The 19,345-nt window shown below is 34.2% G+C and overlaps 2 protein-coding genes and 1 long non-coding RNA gene across 4 annotated transcripts; 1 reads left to right on the plus strand and 2 right to left on the minus strand.

Annotated features, from left to right (window-relative positions):
- Positions 1 to 2,172: 2,172 nt before the first annotated feature.
- LOC119639075 (chromobox protein homolog 1-like) lies at positions 2,173 to 3,111 on the minus strand. Its single transcript, XM_038036266.1, has one exon. It carries the CDS (start codon positions 3,037 to 3,039, stop codon positions 2,521 to 2,523), a length of 519 nt encoding a protein of 172 aa, XP_037892194.1. The 5' UTR covers positions 3,040 to 3,111; the 3' UTR covers positions 2,173 to 2,520.
- Positions 3,112 to 5,291: 2,180 nt separating this feature from the next.
- On the plus strand, positions 5,292 to 6,225 carry LOC119639083. Its single transcript, XR_005247523.1, has 3 exons — positions 5,292 to 5,874; positions 5,947 to 6,078; positions 6,139 to 6,225. It is a non-coding gene; the product is annotated as an uncharacterized LOC119639083 (long non-coding RNA).
- Positions 6,226 to 6,863: 638 nt separating this feature from the next.
- LOC119639072 (zinc finger protein 227-like) lies at positions 6,864 to 11,019 on the minus strand. Of its 2 annotated transcripts, none has more exons than XM_038036259.1 (3): positions 8,707 to 11,019; positions 8,253 to 8,650; positions 6,864 to 8,202 (listed from the first exon to the last, which is right to left on the minus strand). In XM_038036259.1, the coding sequence occupies exons 1-3, from the start codon at positions 8,884 to 8,886 to the stop codon at positions 7,392 to 7,394; spliced, it is 1,389 nt and encodes a 462-aa protein (XP_037892187.1). In that variant the 5' UTR covers positions 8,887 to 11,019; the 3' UTR covers positions 6,864 to 7,391. The 2 variants fall into 2 exon arrangements, with proteins under 2 accessions (XP_037892187.1, XP_037892188.1); XM_038036260.1 differs by having other exon boundaries at positions 7,382 to 8,202; positions 8,253 to 8,647.
- Positions 11,020 to 19,345: the final 8,326 nt, after the last annotated feature.

Raw genomic sequence — 19,345 nt, forward strand, 5'->3', positions numbered from 1 at the left:
ATGCTAAAAATATTTGAAATGTGTTACTTCATTTTAATTGAGTTTATGAAAGAAGTATGTAAACGAAAGCACACTGTTTTACATGCAATGAAATGATGTAGTGAAAAAAGTGCAGTTTTGGCTGACAACAGTCGGGATACAGTAAATATAAAAGCGTCCAGATTCCTTCCTAAACTCATGTTAGAAATTCTCGCTTTTGCAATATATGAGTAGGCCCCACAAATACAATAAGGAGTATATTTTGACGCTTCCATGCTATTCGTTGCGTACGAAGTATCAAACATGTTTACAAGAACACAACAAAATCGTATGGTTTATGTACTATACAAACCAACCAGAAGATAGAAAAAATTATATAAAGTTTAAATTTAAATATTTTGATTTTACATCATAAATGGATGCTATGTTTTGTTGCTCTAATATAAAATAAATGCTGCAGTTTGTTGCTTTATCATAAGTGAATATCAAATTTTTTTTTTTTGGGTTATTGTAAAAGGAAGTTCACGCTTTCATTACATTTATATTTCAGTAATTTTTTGTTTAAATAAACTTCACTATCATTAAATTGGGTTTTAATTTTAATAATTTCTCAATATATCGCAAAGATGAAAGATACTTCCGCTGGAGTTATTTTCCGATAACCTTATTGCTTTGCATAGGGACAATTGATGCATTTTACGTAAAGCAATGGTAGCTTAGCAGTTTCCAAAAAGACGCCAGTGCATCGAATACATTTTCGATCTTCGTTATTCCACAGGATAACCCTTTATTGACATTTTTCTTGCCTTGCAGTAAGGCCTCATTAAGTTGTCTCGTAGAGCAAATGCAGTAAAAGCAGCATCGCACAGTTCTAACAGAACTATTGAGTACGTGCCTGAAAGCTGGAATATATTATAAAACGTATCTACGCAGTGTAGCTGATTTTCAAAATTATTCGCAATACGCTCCTATTCCAAAGGCATAAAAACGGAGCAAGAACATCTCATAAGACCCACTGCGTTTCTTGGATAATCGACCTTACTGTAGACGCTCCCATTTTACAACTGCGGTAAGTATCTGATACTTCTTCCATGTGCTATATATCTGCATACAACCCGAGGGAAACGTTTTTGTGAATTGCACTTATAACAAGTGAGAAACTTACACCAGTGTTAAGAACAATCTGCACTTAGCAAAGAACATATACATGAACATTTCGTTACCATTTTTTCCGTCAAATTTAGTAGAATGTTAAGGATTCAAGCGAACACTCGCTTTAAATTGCTCAGTTCAATATAATACGTACGATCGAAGATTGTCTCAAATAATCCATCCAGAACTCCGTTTTTATATAAGGACCTTACCCGAGGGCGACATCACTCGCGCGTCATTCCTGTTATCATAATTCAAATAATTAAATCCTCGCTATCCGTACAGCTATCAAAGGTTCCTTATTAATTACAAATCTTATATTAATCACAGTGTGAACGTATCAACAATAATTGAAATCGCCTTTATCTTCCTTCCTATTTTTCGTGTGTTGATGGAAAGTATATTTGGGAGGCATTATTCTGTCTATTAATTTTAACGCTTCTTCACTAGCGTTTACATAAACAAATGCTAAACACATGATTTTACTTTAGCAGCGCATGGAATCTGTATGTTCAAATTATTTTGTGGATGCGTTAAGCGTTGGTCTCATAACGCAAACGTTGTGCGTAGCACTTTATGCAGTTTTTTAATTGAAAATTCCAAATATACGTTTTTGAGTGGAAAAAGAGTTAAGAGTGCTATATTTTACTTGTCAAAAACAATGCACGCACGATTTTTAAAAGTTGCCAAAAACTTGCCTCAACGCACACGCTATCAGTCCTTCCTTCTTTTATGAATATCTCACTTGCATTAAAAATCTCATCCACGACCTAATTACATATTATCTACTTTTGAAGCGAATGTGGGCAAACTCTTACCGCCGCAAGTATTAGCCATAACAGTTTTTGGTCAGTTGACGGAACATATTTGATAGACGAAATTAAAAACTTGGCGTTGGAAAACAACGGTCAGATTCCACACCGGATGAAACAGTGAGCAATTATAAAGTCTTTACGTGAATAAAAGATCGGGAAATTTTGTTTTGAAACTGCATATGAGCCCCTCTTCATAGATTAACATATCCATCAGCAATCTTAACAATTTTTTGAAGTTCTGTAATTTTTATCTTTTTTATTTGACAAACTTCCCTTTTTCTCTTCAAGTCTTACGAATATACTTTGCAAGATTCTTTTTATGTAAAATAAAAAAAAAAAAGAAATACTGTAATAAAACAAATAAATTTAAAGTATTTAGTACACTGAGAACAAAACGGCATCGATATTTTTCAAATCCATTGTTCATAAGATGGAAATTAGAAGATGGGTGGACTTTGTAAAAAGTTTTGATGCAATGCTGAAGTTGAATATATGACATTACGTTTTTAACGCTTTCAATCTTAAAAAAAAAACTCTTAAATAACTAAATTTATTCAATTACATTTCTTCTTCTTTAATCAGCACTATTTTCTTTTCCACCAGTGTTTTTATCATCATCTGGAGTATGCCAGGTCAGCCGCTCTTCATAAAATTGTATGACAACTTGAGGGCACTTGATGTTGGCTTGTTTTGCAGGCACCAAGTCGGCCTCGTCACTGCCTTTCCATTTCATAAGGAACATCAATTCACCCGAGGAATCAGTTGCGCCTAAGATCTTCGATGGTTCCAAGCCGCGATCGAAACCCATAGTCTTTTTATTATCCTTTTCGTCCTCACCTGCCTTCCGCTTGGACTTCGCCTCATTACTAGGTGTCGTCGAAGGGCGCTTCTTAGCCTCTTTTTTGCTTTTTAAAGACTCCTCAAAAGCCGCTATTAAATCTGGGCAATCGAGATTTTCGACGGGCTCCCATGTATTTTCACTGCGAGGATAACCCTTCCATTTTAAAAAATACTCAGTCTTCCCATTCATTATACGTTTGTCTTCAATACGCTCAACAGAGTATTCGGCAGCACCATCTCCTTCATTATCCATTATAATTTCTTCTTTTTTGTTAGATTGTTTAACTCGGCTATGAGTTAAGAACACAACTTGTATATGTCAACGATGAAAACAAGTATCGATTACAGCACTTATCGAACTTCAATGCGGAGCAAATTTAATCGATTAATAATTTTGACTAACAACCCCGACAAATCTATATAACCAAAATTCTTAAACCCAGAAATGCCATTAATTTAGTAATCATGGGAAAATAGGGCCTTTACAGGGCCCTTTACAAATATTTCATTAATATCTTTTTAGTATGTATTTAATTTACAGTAAAAGATAATAAGCAATTGTTAAAGCAAGATGTGAAAGATTACAGAATTTATTGTCACATGATGTTTGAATAAGCAAAGATAACTATATAAACCAAAAAAATTCATTAAAGAACAAAAACGAATTAATTTCCAAAGATCCAAGGTCTTGAGCTATCTCGATGGCGAATCTCCATTTTACGTTGTTTTTGTTATCGAGCAACCGTTAATGGGAATATGACCGAATGTAGGGTGACTATTTGCTCGATAGCGAAATACCCGTCGAGCTTCATGTTCAAACCAAAATATTGTTATAAAAGCATATATTGGATAAAATTAGAAAAATTACTTAATCTCCCAAATTTCAAAACGCTTCCCAATATAATGAAGCTCTCGATACTCGTACAAATTTCAGTAAATGCGCTCATTTCAGCTCGTTTACTCCCTCTTACTCTCTTTAATATCGTTTGCTTTTATCGGATGGTCTAAAGCCTAATAATTTTACTGAGCAAATGTTGCTAGCGAAAAATCCTTTCTTATATATAGTAAATTATTAACTCTAAAATTTAAAAAAATTAAAGTATGGCCGAAATTAAATTTGCGATTTGTGCAGAAAAAAATTTCGTAAACGTAGATACAATTTTTTTTTTAATATCGAGCTTCCTTTTATAATCGTTCATTGAAGAGAAGGAAGCCGGGAAAGAAAGAATCGCCACGAGACGAACGTAAAAAGTTTTGCAGGGCACATCAGACTTCTTAACCCTACATCAAAACCAGTAAATAAATTGTTTTTAATTTTTACAAACAAGGTATAAATATATATTATATCGTTGGTGAGTAACATTGTGGAAAGTTGCATTGGAGTGCATAAAGGCTAATATTACAATATCTACTAATTCGATAATCTAACCACAGCTTTTGAAAATTTAAAAATTAAAAAATAAGTGGCTGACGTACTCTACAGGAGAAGTGAAAGAGTTCCTACACCCCAAAAAAGCTGGGAAGAATCGCAAACTTTTGTGCGACGCTTCACAGCATTTGCGTTCACTGAAAAGTGAACGCAGTCCAGGCTACCTAAAAAGATGAAGGTTGATGTTCGTGTAGATGTACTTTAATTGAGGCTGCTAGGTGGACAAGTTAGAGGATTGCTGACACGAAATTTATAAACATAAAATTCTTAAAAATATAATTAATTTATAAACTTTCAACTCGCATAAAAATTTATAGAAAAGTTAAATAAATACTAAGAGTGAAACCTTTCATATATTGGATTTTCATTTTATTAGCCCAGATTTGAGCATAAAAAAAAAGTTTGGCATATTGGAACGAAAGAGAAAATTTGAAGTAATGATGATCGTTTATATGAATGAATCACTAACAATATTATAACACTCACGTTTATTGAAAATCTGTATGAAAGAATATATTATAATTAAGCTTTCCTGCAATAAAAAACTTAAAAATTTAAACACGGCTTAATTTACTTAATTTAACTACTTTTTTCAATTCTCAAATTTTACATAATTTTGTATTCATTTCATTTTGCATGCTTGGTATTGTTTATTATACGTAGTTTGTTTACGAAAAACAAATAAGCGTCAATTTGGCTGTCATTTTTTAGTTCTCCAATTATTGATGCAGGTATTGGAAAGCTGGCGAAGATTGTACCAAGCGATAATCACGACGACGACCGACTGAAAAAATAGAAGTTTTAAATAAACAATGATATACCTAAATCAATTTATTAAACTTTGGTTGATATTTTTGTTTAATAGATTTTAATTTTCACTAATTTTTTTTTTCTAGTTTTATATTTCTTTTGATTACTTACTTACATTTCTTGATTTCAGTCCAAAAAGCAACCGTACGATAGTTTGACGACGCGAACCGTAAAGTGACCCTAGTACGTGCTGCCCCTTATTATATTGGACTCATCAAGAAGACGTATTGCATTGACATAATTACATTGTCTAATCGGCAATTTTGAAGAAATCTGTTGAATTCGAATTAACGAAAAGAAGAACAGTTTTAGATTGATATTTCTGAATTATTTTAATATTAACTTTATATTGAAATGCTAAATTACGAATGATGTCAAATATTTTTTTTTTAATATAAGCAAGCATTCACAAGGTGTGTCACAGGGTTGCGGACAAGAAAGAGAAAAGATATAAGGAGGTGGTGGCCGCAGCCTAGTTGTTGTACGCCCAATCGACAAGCGTTATGCCTTTATCGACTGTGGGCTCGCTATAGTTACGACGAAAGAATAAATAAGCAATACGTGATTTAATTGTTTTAATAAATTTAATAAATTTAAAATTTTACTTTCAAGTGCACAATTTAGCAATTCTGAACTATAGATCAACAAAGCAATTTTAAATAAATCAAAAATCGAATAGTATTTATAGACACGTCAAATTGTCTTAAATCTTCTTATTTTATTTACAATTAAAAAATGTTGCTGTCAACAATTTTCAGGGCTGTGAATGACATTTGTCGGATGGCGCAGTGTATCAATCACACCAAACTCATCTTGAGAGATCGAGTTATAGTTTCTTATGCATAAAAAGTAAAATATTTTGCACTATATCTAAAACTAAACATCTTGAAGATATTTTTGCTTACAAAACCTTGATTTCAGTTACTTTTAAATTTCTTTACCGTTCGCGGCTTTCCGTGATATAAATACAATGGACGCATTAATGCATACAGATGGTTTCTTCTGGTTAAGTTGGAAAAGAAAAACTTACACAACGAGAAAGTTTTATCATAGGTAAGGCATTTGCTTCCATGTGCTGTCGTAATTCGAATACGTCTCCTCATCTATATTTAGATTGCACTGTACACGTAAAAAATGCAATACAATAATAAAATCATCAGCAACTTTAGGTTTAACTCTTTTTCAACAAAAACAAAATAAAATGACTAATGGTTCCAGCCCTTGGCGTTCGACGGATATACTTAGGATAAATAGTAATAATTTCTACGCCTTTACGTACTTTATCAAGGTGAGAGCATGCTTCCATTGATGTTCACATCTTCGCAATTCCCCCTCTTCCATTTTAACTGACTGCTAGCAATTGCGTGCATGGGGAGTAATCACAACATTACTATAAGCGCCTTTGCAATTTTGTTTTAATCTATGGGCTACCGTGTTTTGAAACCAGGAGCGGATCTTAATGAATAATTTCATATGCACTTTCCGTCTCTTTGTCGGCTTATTATGCTTAGTAATTGCATAATTGCATAATTGCATAATGCACATTGATCCTTATTGAGATTCGCAGCTCTCAAAATTCTAATAATAAGAACGTGTTTTAGTTATTAAATCCAGACATTTATTACAAATAGAGCAAGTGAGAAAATTACCTAGGACGAATCTTTCATACTCGTAACTAAATCAACGCATAAAAATGGGATTTATTGCGTTAGTTATTGACGCGCCTCTTTTATGAGAAATTTTTGGTGGCGAAAAAAGAAGCACTGTATATATATACATCAGAATTTTTGAACTTGATAATTTTGTTTGTATTTGGCTTTAAACCATAAATCTACTTTTTATAACTTTGTTAAATATTAAATGACTACATTATCTAAATTTTCTTTAATATAAGAATGTTCAATTGATGAAGAGTTTCTAAAGATAGCCACTCTGGAAGGAAAAGCGTCGTTGAAGCCTCGTTAATGCTAATACTGAGAATGCATTATCGTAGTTGGGTAGGAAAGGTTTACTATATGGAGACATTTATGTTAAATAACACAAACACAGCAATTCCGCCGCCCCAAAATCGGCGCATGTAAAATTCGAAGCATTTCACTTATTTTCTTTGTACCATTCTGATGAAAACCAATTTTAGGCATATATAAGCATATTATTATAGCACTGTATGCTGTCTATGAACACGTGGAAAGTAAAAAAGCTAAAGCTGACTGCTCATGACACAGAATATACATGTACTTTTTGTTCTGCTTTCGCATGTGATAACAATAATGCCAAACTTTCAGTGGTTGGTGTGATATATATAACCTTCAATTATGCTAAAAAACGAATAGCGCCTCTTCGGCCGTACTTAAATCAACTTGTTATTAATTCTCATGCTTATTTCTTTCACAGTGCGCTTTTAAATTGGTTTTGCGGGCAAAACTTTTATCGCAAGTTTTACATGTAAATGGTTTCTGACCAGTATGAAGGAATATATGATCCTTCAATCCGGAAGCATACTTAAATGTTTTCTGACACTCATTGCATTTATAAGGACGTAAACCTGAATGGACACGCATATGTACATCTAAGTTATCCTTGTGTTTAAACGATTTTCCACACTCGGAACAAGAATATGGTTTTTCGTCGCTATGGGTTTTTAAATGGTATTTTAAACTTGATGATCTTTTAAAGGCTTTCTCACAGATATCGCATTTAAAAGGCTTTTCAAGGGAATGAAGACGCACATGTGCTCCTAATCTATCTTTATGTTTGAATGATTTACCGCACTGTGAACAAATGTAAGGTTTTTCTTCACTGTGCGTTACAAGATGATATTTTAAACTATGTAGACTTCTGAAGGTTTTCTCGCATGCTTCGCACTTAAACGGTTTATCAGCGAAATGAATTCGCATATGTACTAATAATTTATCCTTGTGTTCATATGATTTGTCACACTCGGAACAATTGTATGGTTTCTCATCATTATGTGTTACTAAATGATATTTTAAACTGTCTAAGCATCTAAACGCTTTTTCACAGAAATCGCATTTAAACGGCCTCTCACCCGAGGCTTGAGTACGCAAGTGCACTTTGTCGCAAATACCACATCGCACCGGCAACAGCATCTCGGACGAATTGAAATCTTCGTTCATGTCATCTTCGGGCTCGCTAGTATCACTGCCACTGAAGTCGCTGAAATTAATTTTTTAGTATTCCATTGTTAAAAAGGCATATGTAGTTACCTCTCAACGCATTCTTCTGTTTTAATATCATCACTAAGTCTCAATTCACATTTTAAGGGCGACCCAATTTGTTCTTTTCTATTTTCAAGTGCTTCCAATTCTGTCTTAGGCGATACTTCCATTAATATTGGATATGGAGTTTCTGTCATCGCAGGTTCTGTCTTAATCGGTACGTTCAGTATCTCTGATCGGATTTCTTCAGGTTCTATTTTAATATGCATTTTCTCTAGGGCAGGTTGATGTACAGGCATATCTTGCGAGAAATCTTCGCTTTTAATATCGTATTGGAGAAATTCCTCATGGCGTTTGCGGGCTTCTAAGATAAATTTGTAGACATGCTTTAGCAAATTAGCACATTCTTTGCAAATCTGTTGTGGTAATCGATCTTCCAAATTCTTCTTAACAAGTAAAATCAAACGTTTAGGTTTAAATTATAATTTCATTGGAAACTTACGTCCACTTGCAACAAATCTTTTAACAATTCACCGTAAGTCTTTCGTTGAGTATCGCTGTCATCAATCACATGCTGTAAGCATTGGTAACTTGTTATGGATTTTGTGCATGTGCGACAGTCTGCTTCTATGGTTTTCGCAATACAGGAATTGCAGGGCGTAACAACGGGGCACGAGTCCATTTTTATAACTTGAGTAACTACGAACCCGGTTTGCTTTTATATTCAATGATGAATATTCGAACACAACTTTCATTTATTAGAATGATCAAAAAATAAGTCTCTTCCTCTTTTTAATCAAGCTCAAGGAAATTAACAACTCATTGCGCTGCCCTGATGTTAGCTACGAACTAAAGAGAAAAGCAGTCTCAGTTCAGAAATTCTTCAAGTAGCTTGATATAGAATCGATATCGAAACTTGCCAATTTTTTGGAAATTTGTGCCTTATGTAGCATATTATAGAATTCTGGACAAAGGACTTAAATAAACATAAAGTCAGTGCTCGATTTGTCCCCCCTGAATGAAGATCGAACCATTTCGCAACAGAAGCGAAAAAAAAAACAAGGGTTATGAAATTAGTAAGAGAGAGATAAGTAATGGCTTTGTTATATAATTAGAATGGACGTCTTAAGCCAAAATTTGCTTTTTAATTCAATTTTGAATAACGTAGTAAACCGCAATACACCACACTAATCTTCAGAATCTCCAATAATTTCCAAAAATGTAATATCCTTCTGCATAGGTATCTATTTATTTACATAAGACTAAACTAAAAGATCAAAATTAATTAAAAGTTCTTATATTTAAGGTGTTCTCGATAGGATTAATTCTTATATATTTTTTATATGTACACATACAGAATGCTGTTGTATTGTGCCTAATTATAAGAACACGAAAAAGGCAGATGCCATATTTATGCTTTTAGTACCATTGCCAGACCTGTCAACCATAAAAAATCTTCCCCTTTTCAATTAGTAAACAGAACGTGGTTATTTAATACTGAGAGCAGTTACAACCGCCTAAGTGTTTCGATTGTACGATATGAAGAATAATATGATGGTAGTCGTTCAGTCGTTGATGAAACAGACCTTTCTCTTGAAGTATTTATATTAGAATTTGAGTTGTCGTCTTAGAATTCAACAGAAACTGAACGTTTTATATTTATTCTATTTCTTTTATATGGGGTACCGTTAACATCCACAAGAACCATCTGAAACCTTGTCTTTCAGGAATCTCTTTAACTTTATTTTTTCCGCAACTTAGGCTTAGTTGTATTCCAACTCCTTGTCCAATTTCAAGCACTTTCGTGGATTTATCATACGGACGTTTACCTCTCTTCTTGTTAACTTCTGTCGGGGAATATATCCGCTGAGATTATTTGACATGCATACATTGGCATTTGATGTAATTTTATTGTTAGTTTTTGTTGTGTCTCAAAAAATTTTGCACATGTTTCGCAGTTTCGGATTTTCTTCTCTATTGCCTCACATCTAAATGAAAAATGTGTTCCTTAGATAATTTGATAGAGTTTTCAATACCAGAGTGACTGATGCGACAGCTGCCTTGAAGCGATTGTTTTATCGTTCTGGAAAACTGCGCCCCCTAGTACAATGGAAAATTCTTTACAATGAATGTCGACACACAGCATTCCTATAATTGTCACCGTATTAATTATGATCTCAATCAATTCTCTAAATTCGAAACATATTCATGGGGTGTTGTCTACAATAAGTTTCCACAGTTCAGCATTTCTCATGGACAAGTTCGGAATAAAACGACTTAAATAAATCACCATTCCAAGCAATCTTTAGAGATCAGCTTTATCTATAACATCGATTTCCCAATTGTCCAGTTGAAATTCTTTATCCGATAGATTATGACCATAAAATTTAACACGAGGTTTACACAAACTCATTTTTGTTTTATTCAGTTTACAACTCCACCTCCCACAACGTTTTAGTAGCAGTTTGAACTTTCTATTGTGACCAGTCATCGCTTCACGTAATATTTCACGGCAGCTATAGATCAGCATGCCGTCATCCATTATCTTTATTCCTTCTAGATCGTGAGACATTTATCGAATGTTCAGCTAAAACAATTGTGGAACTGGCGAAACCCCAAAAGGTAACACTTTCGTCGCCGTATGCCAAAAGGAGTTCAATACGTCATTAGATAACTGCTATCATCTTCAAGCCACGCGGAATCTACGCCTCCTGTCGAGCTAGACAATCCCTACAAACTAGAGGCTTAAACAGCACCAGAGTCCAGAACGGTTTATTGCGTTTGGATCAATAAACCCCACTCTGGTCAGTGGTGAGGCCTAGCTGCACTCGATTGTTCCACTTTGGCTTGGAACTGCCAACCACAACCACCACGAGTACTCCCCGAAGGGTCGCACCCAAGCAGTCAGGACTCACAAATTGGTCAACGTTATGCGTTCAAAAGGGAAAATTGCGCTCCCTTCCACCATAAGGTTTCCACGGCGCCGTTGATCAATTACCACCATTACCCGCAGGCATCCGTGACATATGTTCAAAAGTATGTTAGGCAAAAGGGGAAGAAGCCTTCCGTCAAATCCCTTTTTAATAATATTTGCAGGTGTTATTTCTCAAGAGGGTTTTTATTAAAAGGCCAAAGGGAAAGCCATCCGTCAATTCCTTTTTTTGTATCATTAACTCTACTCTTGAGAAAATTCTTATTCCGTTACGACTTTTTGAACAAAGTCCATCATATACCCGCAGGCATACGTGGCTTTGTGAGGCGAGCTTCCTGACCCCCGTGGCTCCCAGTTTGTTTTGCAAAGCCTTATGGCATACTTTGGGCGGTTGTTAAAAACAACCGTACTTGCTTCGGATTCACCATACTTTCCTGGTTGCCAGCCCCAAGTGAACTACTTTTCTTCAAGATATATAGGTCTCGGGTATTGCACTGAACATGGTAGACTAGTCTAATGCACTCTACCATGCACTCGCTAGATTACTACCTTCATTGTACTTAAATACCATTCAATATATTTCCTCGGTAGTAACTAGCTTATTGAGTAAGAGCTCTTCTTCCAGCCAACCCCTCCACCATCTCTCAGAAACTCGTCGCCGAGTTAGCAGCCCAAAACCTTAAACTCTTCTTAGCCGGCCGAAGCCGTTGCCCGGGGATCACCGCTGGGAGGTGAGAGTTTCGGCACATCTACGCTTCTCATCAAAGCATAGTTCATCTCCCCAATGTAGGTGTCAGTAAGACGTAAAACATCATGGTCTAGAGGGGGCGCAACCATCACTAGAGCTTTAACTGAGACCGTTTTGCAAACGGGCAGGCACGCCAACAACATTATTCGTTGACAGCTCAAAATCCTATTTCCACAAAGACCGAGCTGCAGTTATTTGGAAAGGTAAGGGGGCTGTGGCGCCATTTTCGTTTTCGCGTTAAAAACCTCCAAGTGTTTTAGAGCAAAATATGAACAACAACATGGTTTTAGAACCAAAAATAAATAAACCGACATAAAATAAACAACAAAATTAGAAAAAATAACAATAAGGAGGTTAATATAGAAGTGAACAGGCTAGTTTCAGGATTTCAATAACACGTTCAACTTACCTCATTGCAGTGTATATTTGGCATCTTAGTCTCGTTTTGGAGAGTCTTAACAAAATCCTTAGATACGAATTCAGAAAGTGACTGAAATTTTGGAATTTCAGAAATTGTTTTGTCGGCATCCTTAATCGTGAATTTTATTCATTTGCCTGAACTGTTAAGCTCCACAATCTGCTTAAATTTTATGATACCATCGAAAGCCTATTTTTGTACTAATTGCTTCATAATTTGAAAATTATCATTTATCACTCTTTAAAAAAACAATTTGATGAATATATTTCAACTTTAAAATAAATGATCATTCATTTGTAATGGATGGTATAAATCAAAATTGCAAATCACATAATATAAAGCAAATAAACATTAGTATAAGATAAACGTATATTATATAATTAATTTCGAAATTTTAAATAAACGTCTTTATTTCCTCTTGTGCGTTGTTTTCTTTTTGTTTTATTTGTATGTGCATATGCAAACCCATATAATTTGTCAATTTCCATGAAGCTTTGTAAAATTCAGGAAACTTGAAGTTCCAACTCGAAAATAGGAAAAATGCCCCTTTGTCTAAATATAAATTGGCATAAACTTATCGACAATAGCTTAAATACAAAATGGTGTCAGGTTCGTTCAAAAATAGATACGCACATTCAGATAGCAAATAATGCAACAGCTTCTCCATCTTATCCAAAACCACTGAGGTTTTAGATAGTTCCTCGCCCTCATCAGAGAGACGCCCATATACGTATCTCCATTGGAACTCAAGGTTATCCTCGGGGCGTTGAGTATGCGTTTCCACGCTTCGTGTGCCATCGTGGGGTTAAGCCTTCACGGCAGGTATACACGTATAGGGCCATCTCCAGTTCGGTCTAATCGATAGAGTAGTTGAGAAACTTTATTTGCCAACGATATTAATTTCGAAAGCATGCAAGCAAGATTTAGATGATTTTGGTTGCTGAAACCTTGAAAGCTGTAGCGGGCGGTGCAAAATTGCAACCAAGACCAAACTAAGCGTTAAAGTAATTTTTACTTTGAGAAGCAACTTTTAAATTGAATTTAGAGCATTGCATTATTTAGACGTGGGCTCATTTCAAAAGTTATTACTTTTCTCATATTTTATTTATTGGGATTCTTCAACAGTGTTTTTTCAATACCGTCTGGGTTTTCTCGACATAAAATCTGAACAACGCGACCGTGCTGCTTGGGACTCAAACGGTTAAGATCTCTCTTCACACAGTAGTAAACTTTCTTCTCCGCTCACACAGTAGTACACTTTTGGGAGAGAATTATGAAAAGAGAACAAAGTTGAACGTCCGTCTGTATAAGAGCGCTTTTTTTGAAATAAAATTAGCGCGAGGACATTGTCAGAGGTTGGACGTTGGCAGAAAAGAAAAACTTACAGAACGCTAGCCAAGACATGGTCGTGGTCGTTAAAGGAAAAAAAAAAATGATCTAAGACAGTTTAATGTAAATATCAAAATAAAACCAAGCATTGCAATTAAATGAAAACCTTGTGATATTAAAACTTCTAACAGCAAGAAAACATCAAAAAAAGGATGATTTAATACAGTTTGAAATAAATATTAAAAGACCTAAATTTCGCATTTAAATGAATTGTCATGATTTGTCTTATTAAAACCGCTATAAGTTGTGTATGAAAATTAAATTGTTAATTAAAGAACATGCGAAATTTTGTATAAAACCAAATACGAGTCCATAGAAACAAAATGCTAAATGGTTAGGACAAATATGAAATGTTTTTGTAAGGGTAGTATATAAATATATGGGAGTGCAATTTGAAACAATAAAATTAGGATATTAACAAAAAAAAGAGGAATCAAATAAGTGTTTTAATACAGCTCCAAAGGGATATTTGGCTTGTAGGGCAATTGCTATCGTTCATGGAGGACGTCATCACGTGGAAGCCTAGACGATTTGGCCGAAGTGGCTTTGCTAGAGTGCCAGGACGAAGGAAATCGGCGTTCACAGCAAGTAAGAATTGTAAGACATTCGTTTAATAAGTCCAAAAAGAAAAACGAGGGAAGAAAGGGAAAGAGAAACAGAATGTGAGCGTAGCTGAGCTAATCAGGCGGCAAAAAGCACAAACCTAGTTTCTATTTACACATAACAAACTATTGTGTTGGTGTATAATTATTAGTCGTTTCGTTGACGTGCTACAGTTTAATAAAAATTTACAAAATTTATTATATTTATGAATAACATAAAAATGTGTGTCGATAACAACACTCATATTCGAAAGTCGATGCAAGAAATGGTTCACCCGTTTTAAATCTGGCGACATCAGCTTGAAAGACAAGTCAGGAAAAGCTGACCATCAAATTTCGACGACTAGGCATTTTTGTCAGCTGTGGAAGAGGACGAAAACTTGACCGACAATATCAATGGAAGCTCAGAAATGTATTGAAGTAGATGTAGGTTGCGCTTCGGATTAATCATTTAAAAGTTTTCCTATTGAATTTTTATGTTTTCTTTTTCATAATAAAAAGTGTTCAAAAACACCCGCTTTATGCAACAAGTTATTACGATGTAACCGCTTTTCGTGGAAGACAAATACCGTAAAGTTATCAGTGCAGCTAGTAGCATTAACTTTTATTAACGGCACCGCGGCAAAAATTCCATTAAAAACGCAATAAAAAGCAATCTTTTAAACTTTTAAAAAAAGTTTTTTTGGCTTCTAAATATAATGATAATATAATAATAACAATAATAATATAATAAAATTATAATAATAATAATATTTCAATGCTAATATTTTGCCGCGGTGGCGTTAATATGTAAGTACGCTTAACTGTGCAGACCATTACAGACCTGTGCATAAATCTTCAAATTGGAGTTTACCAAGAAAAGAGCGAATTAAAAATTTGATTAATTGCATTTCAATTGTAAGGTATGAATTTTGCTAATAATAATAAAATTTTGGTTTTCCATCTTAAATTTTTCTCAAATTTGTGGAAATAATCAATGCGGATTTTAACTAATATTGTGTCTGCGTACGTGACTTTTGGTCTATTCTTTGTCCAAAATAATTTTAAAAAGCGCGAATGATAAGTTTACTGGAGAGAACCTAAAAAGTAGGTCGCAAATACGCACACTTCAAGATATATTGATAAATGAAAGCAACGAAACGTTTCACAATTAATGCAGAAACGAAAGCTGGAATGAAATCGAACAAAATATGAAAAGCAGCTGGCTTCCATTGCTCAAAGAAGCGCTCTCGTTAACAACTGATCCGCACACCAAACTGGATGGAACTGTGCGCATTTAGGAAACTGTATACGACGACAATCGTGCGGTTATAATAAACTATCTATGACAAAAGAATGTAAGTGTGTACGTACTAGAATAGATAGATGTTTACGCCCTTGTTCCGAAAGTCGTTTGGAATCAATTTTGTATAAATTGATTATTCTGCAAATATTGCAACAAGAAGAATTAAAATTTGAAATTGAAAAGTCACCATCTCTTGCAATACGGCGAGCAAGAACTTCGACGACAACATCTATAAATAACGCGTGATGTGTCATTAATATTTGGAAATCTTTCGAGTTCGGAGTTATAAAAGTTATGATCTTGAATCTGTATTGAAAATGACGGCGGCTAGCTTCTCTCTATTCTCATGTTATGAAAGCGTTCACTGCTGAGCTGATTGATAATTTGCAGAAATTTGCCAATGTGCGATTACATACGAGCGTTGCACGCTCGGCCACAAAGATTCGCCAGCGGCGGACCCGTATCCTTCGGTTTTATTTGATTGTTGTTGAAGTAAGAAAGCTTACGCACGTTGTGGTTGCAACAAAAACGCGCCAAACATGTTGAGCGAAAATCTTTGCCCAATTTGAAATTTCAAGAACAAAGCGGATGCCGTACCCAGGTTTGATACGCTTATCTATTGTATTTTGGTGTCGGGGTAATGCCCTTTTTTTGGGTGGATTCAAAGTTGAAGTTTAATTTCGTAAGTAATTGTTATTTTTTCGGCGTATGGCAGCCATTTTCTGGTTACGAAATTCGTCATCGCAAAGTGGGCAGGTTAGCTCGCTTTGCTGTGCGTAAAAGAGGCATTCCTCAATAGGCAGCGCATTGCACAGATACGTACCAGTTTTGCAATGGACATGCATGCACACTGTGTGCAAGGTTTGTTCATTGCAAAACAGCAATGTACCATATACGAAGTGTTGTTTTATACATAGTCAAAATGTTATATAGTAAGTTAATGCAAGAACATTTGATGCCACGATGAATGTCTGTGATTACTGCCGTATCAGTTACTGGTAAATCGTAAGAGTTATTAATTATGCTGCACGATCAAGATTGAAAGTTTACAGGAAACGATGGGAACCGTTAAAAAATTGTCTTTTTATATATACCAATATAATACTACAAAAAAATTTTTCTCTTTCTTGTATCTCCTCTGGTTTAAAAAAATTTTCACAAATCACAAATATATTGAAAATATATATAAACATTCAAGTTATCAATTATTAGATTTATTTACATTAGATTTAATTTTATTATGTCCACCGTAATAAATATGTTCGATTTATCAAGTTAGTTTTTTCATTCAGCGCAGTGAATCTGTGGTTGATTATTAAAGTTCAGACAAATTGAAAAATTCTCTAAATATAAATATACTTCAAATATAAATAGTCTGCTCTTAAGATTACTTCTCTATGACAGAGTAATAAAAAATCTTTTTAAAAATAGCGGATTACCGCCATTCTTCTTTGTATTTTCATAAATCTCTTCTCACACTGTTACGCTAGTTCGAGATAAAATAAGCACCACCGAATGACGTCACAGACTGCAAATTGATAAGAACACTTAAGTCACGATCCTAACAGTGAGATATAAATTTAGAAAATTTTTATTATTATTTAATTTATATAATTTAATAAGTTGTATTACCAACTTCTGACAACTTGCCTAAATATCATTTTAAATGCGTCTTAAATACCAAAATTTTTCTGTGCATTTTGCAAAGTTTCTTGTATTTAATTATTACTTACTCATTATTTTATTAGTTCTTATTACTTACTTACTATTTTATTGGTATTTATAAACTGTTGTCGATTTGGTTTTGCAATTTAAAACCATTAAAAATTTAAAAAAATAAGTAAGTTATATTTGGCCGAATCTGGCATCTCTCACTATGTTTTTCACATTCTACTCTCCAATTCTTTTATATGATAAAACCTCAAAAAAGTGAAAATAATAAAATTTAATCAATTGTAGCATTATGTGGGCATGGCAGATGTTTTCCTCTTTTGCACGTAAAGTAAATCTGGAAAATATCAGCCTTCTAAGCTCTCTAATTTCCGTGTAATGAGCAAAAGTCCAAAAATTGTTCTTAAAAAGCACAGTTGCATTCAAGTTACGCTGTACTGCGCGCTACTGCTCTGAACAATGTGGCCCATTTTCAATACCAATCCGTGCAGAAACTTCCAATGTTTCTACTAAATTTCAAATCAATATCTACATTTTTGCGACCAGGATAGTGCCAGTAACAGACACCACATAGAAACCTAGACGGATAGACATGGGTAAATCAACTCAGAACTTCACGCTGATTTACCCATGAATCAACTCAGAACTTCACGTTGATCACGAATGTATATTTTGTAGGGTCTCTGAAGCTTCCTTTTGGATGTTACATACATAGTGAAAAAAAACAACATTTTACGGTAGTGGGTATAAAAACATCAATTAAGATGTAATGGCATTATTAGAATTTACTATAGACTTTAGTTGCAATCAATTTAGGCTAAAACGTCTTCAGAAATTTAAACAATGGATCATAACTATATCAACCGATTTTTCCTCGTCTAACAATTGTTAGGTATATTCCATTTAATAGCAGACATATAATTTTATTTTATCTTAAAATTCTACCTTATGATAAAATAGAAACCTTTATAATATCTTATTTTGAAAAAGAGCCGATAGCCTGTGTTGCTAGTGCTCAATGTCTTTTTTTAGTCTAAGAATTCAATTCATTAGTCTAAAATTAAAATAATAATAATAATAATAATAATATTTTGAAAAACGTCTCATATCTTTGGAATGTAAAGCAATTTAACAATAGATCACGTATCATGGTTAGGGCAAATGGCTGCAGCAACATATAGGAAAACATTGTTTTTACGGAATTTGACTCAACTTATGCTAATCTGCTTTACCAAACTTTCAATGGTGTTACCAATAATAATCCCATTTAGTACGCTTCGTCTAATATATACTTAGACTATTTTTCATTGATAAATATCGAAAAATCGAAAATTGGCGAGATGGATATGACTGATGGTATCGCCCCCAATCCATAAGAAAAGCTCTAAAACCTTGCCAAACATCAAATGTTCGTTTTGGCATCTGAACGGGAGACCCCCTGGCTTTGTCGATATGAAAGCAGAGTTCAGGGTATTTATTATTATTATTATTATTTTAATTTTAGACTAATGAAATAAATTCTTAGACTAAAAAAATACATTGAGCACTAGCAACACAGGCTATCGGCTCAGAGTTCAGGGTAATATTAGCCTTTGTTAAGGAAATATAAATCAAACTTACAAATAAACTAAGATAATTCTATCATTCTTGGGAATATGGCTGACGTTCATTAAAATATAAAATGACCCTCTTAGCCAAGAACCAAGGGACTATGATAAACAGGATTAGGTTCAGAGGTTTGAGAGAAAAACTGAGGCAGAATGTCCTTTCTATTCCCTATTTTACTTCATTTTTGTGTGGTACTTAATACATCAAACGAGCAAATGTAGAAGTTTTTTCGCTTGAGCGGGAAACGTTTGTTTATTTTATTTCTTTTTTTTGTTCGCCGCAAAGAGGATAGAGAGCGCAAAGCATTAATTACAACAGATTCGGAATTGGCTGATTCATAGAAAGTGACTATCGGTGCATCGGCCGATCAAAGCACGTGATTAAAAAAAACTCAATAGACATGAGTCAACCATTGGAAATTGAGCAAAAATCGTTTTCAATGATTTTAAATATCTTTCGAGATTTTGAGAATGTTGAAGTGCAGTGTA

The sequence above is a fragment of the Glossina fuscipes genome, unplaced genomic scaffold (genome assembly GCF_014805625.2).
Source record: "Glossina fuscipes isolate IAEA_lab_2018 unplaced genomic scaffold, Yale_Gfus_2 111, whole genome shotgun sequence".
In the NCBI taxonomy this organism is placed as follows: domain Eukaryota; kingdom Metazoa; phylum Arthropoda; class Insecta; order Diptera; family Glossinidae; genus Glossina; species Glossina fuscipes.

Bases quoted from the DNA above. Each gene is read 5' to 3' on its own strand.
- LOC119639075 (XM_038036266.1), bottom strand. From the start codon at position 3,039: ATGGATAATGAAGGAGATGGTGCTGCCGAATACTCTGTTGAGCGTATT.
- LOC119639072 (XM_038036259.1), bottom strand. From the start codon at position 8,886: ATGGACTCGTGCCCCGTTGTTACGCCCTGCAATTCCTGTATTGCGAAA. The intron at 8,651-8,706 runs GTAAGTTTCCAA...TTACTTGTTAAG, and splicing joins AAGATTTGTTGCAAGTGGAC to AAGAATTTGGAAGATCGATT. The intron at 8,203-8,252 runs GTAACTACATAT...AATTAATTTCAG, and splicing joins ACAGAAGAATGCGTTGAGAG to CGACTTCAGTGGCAGTGATA.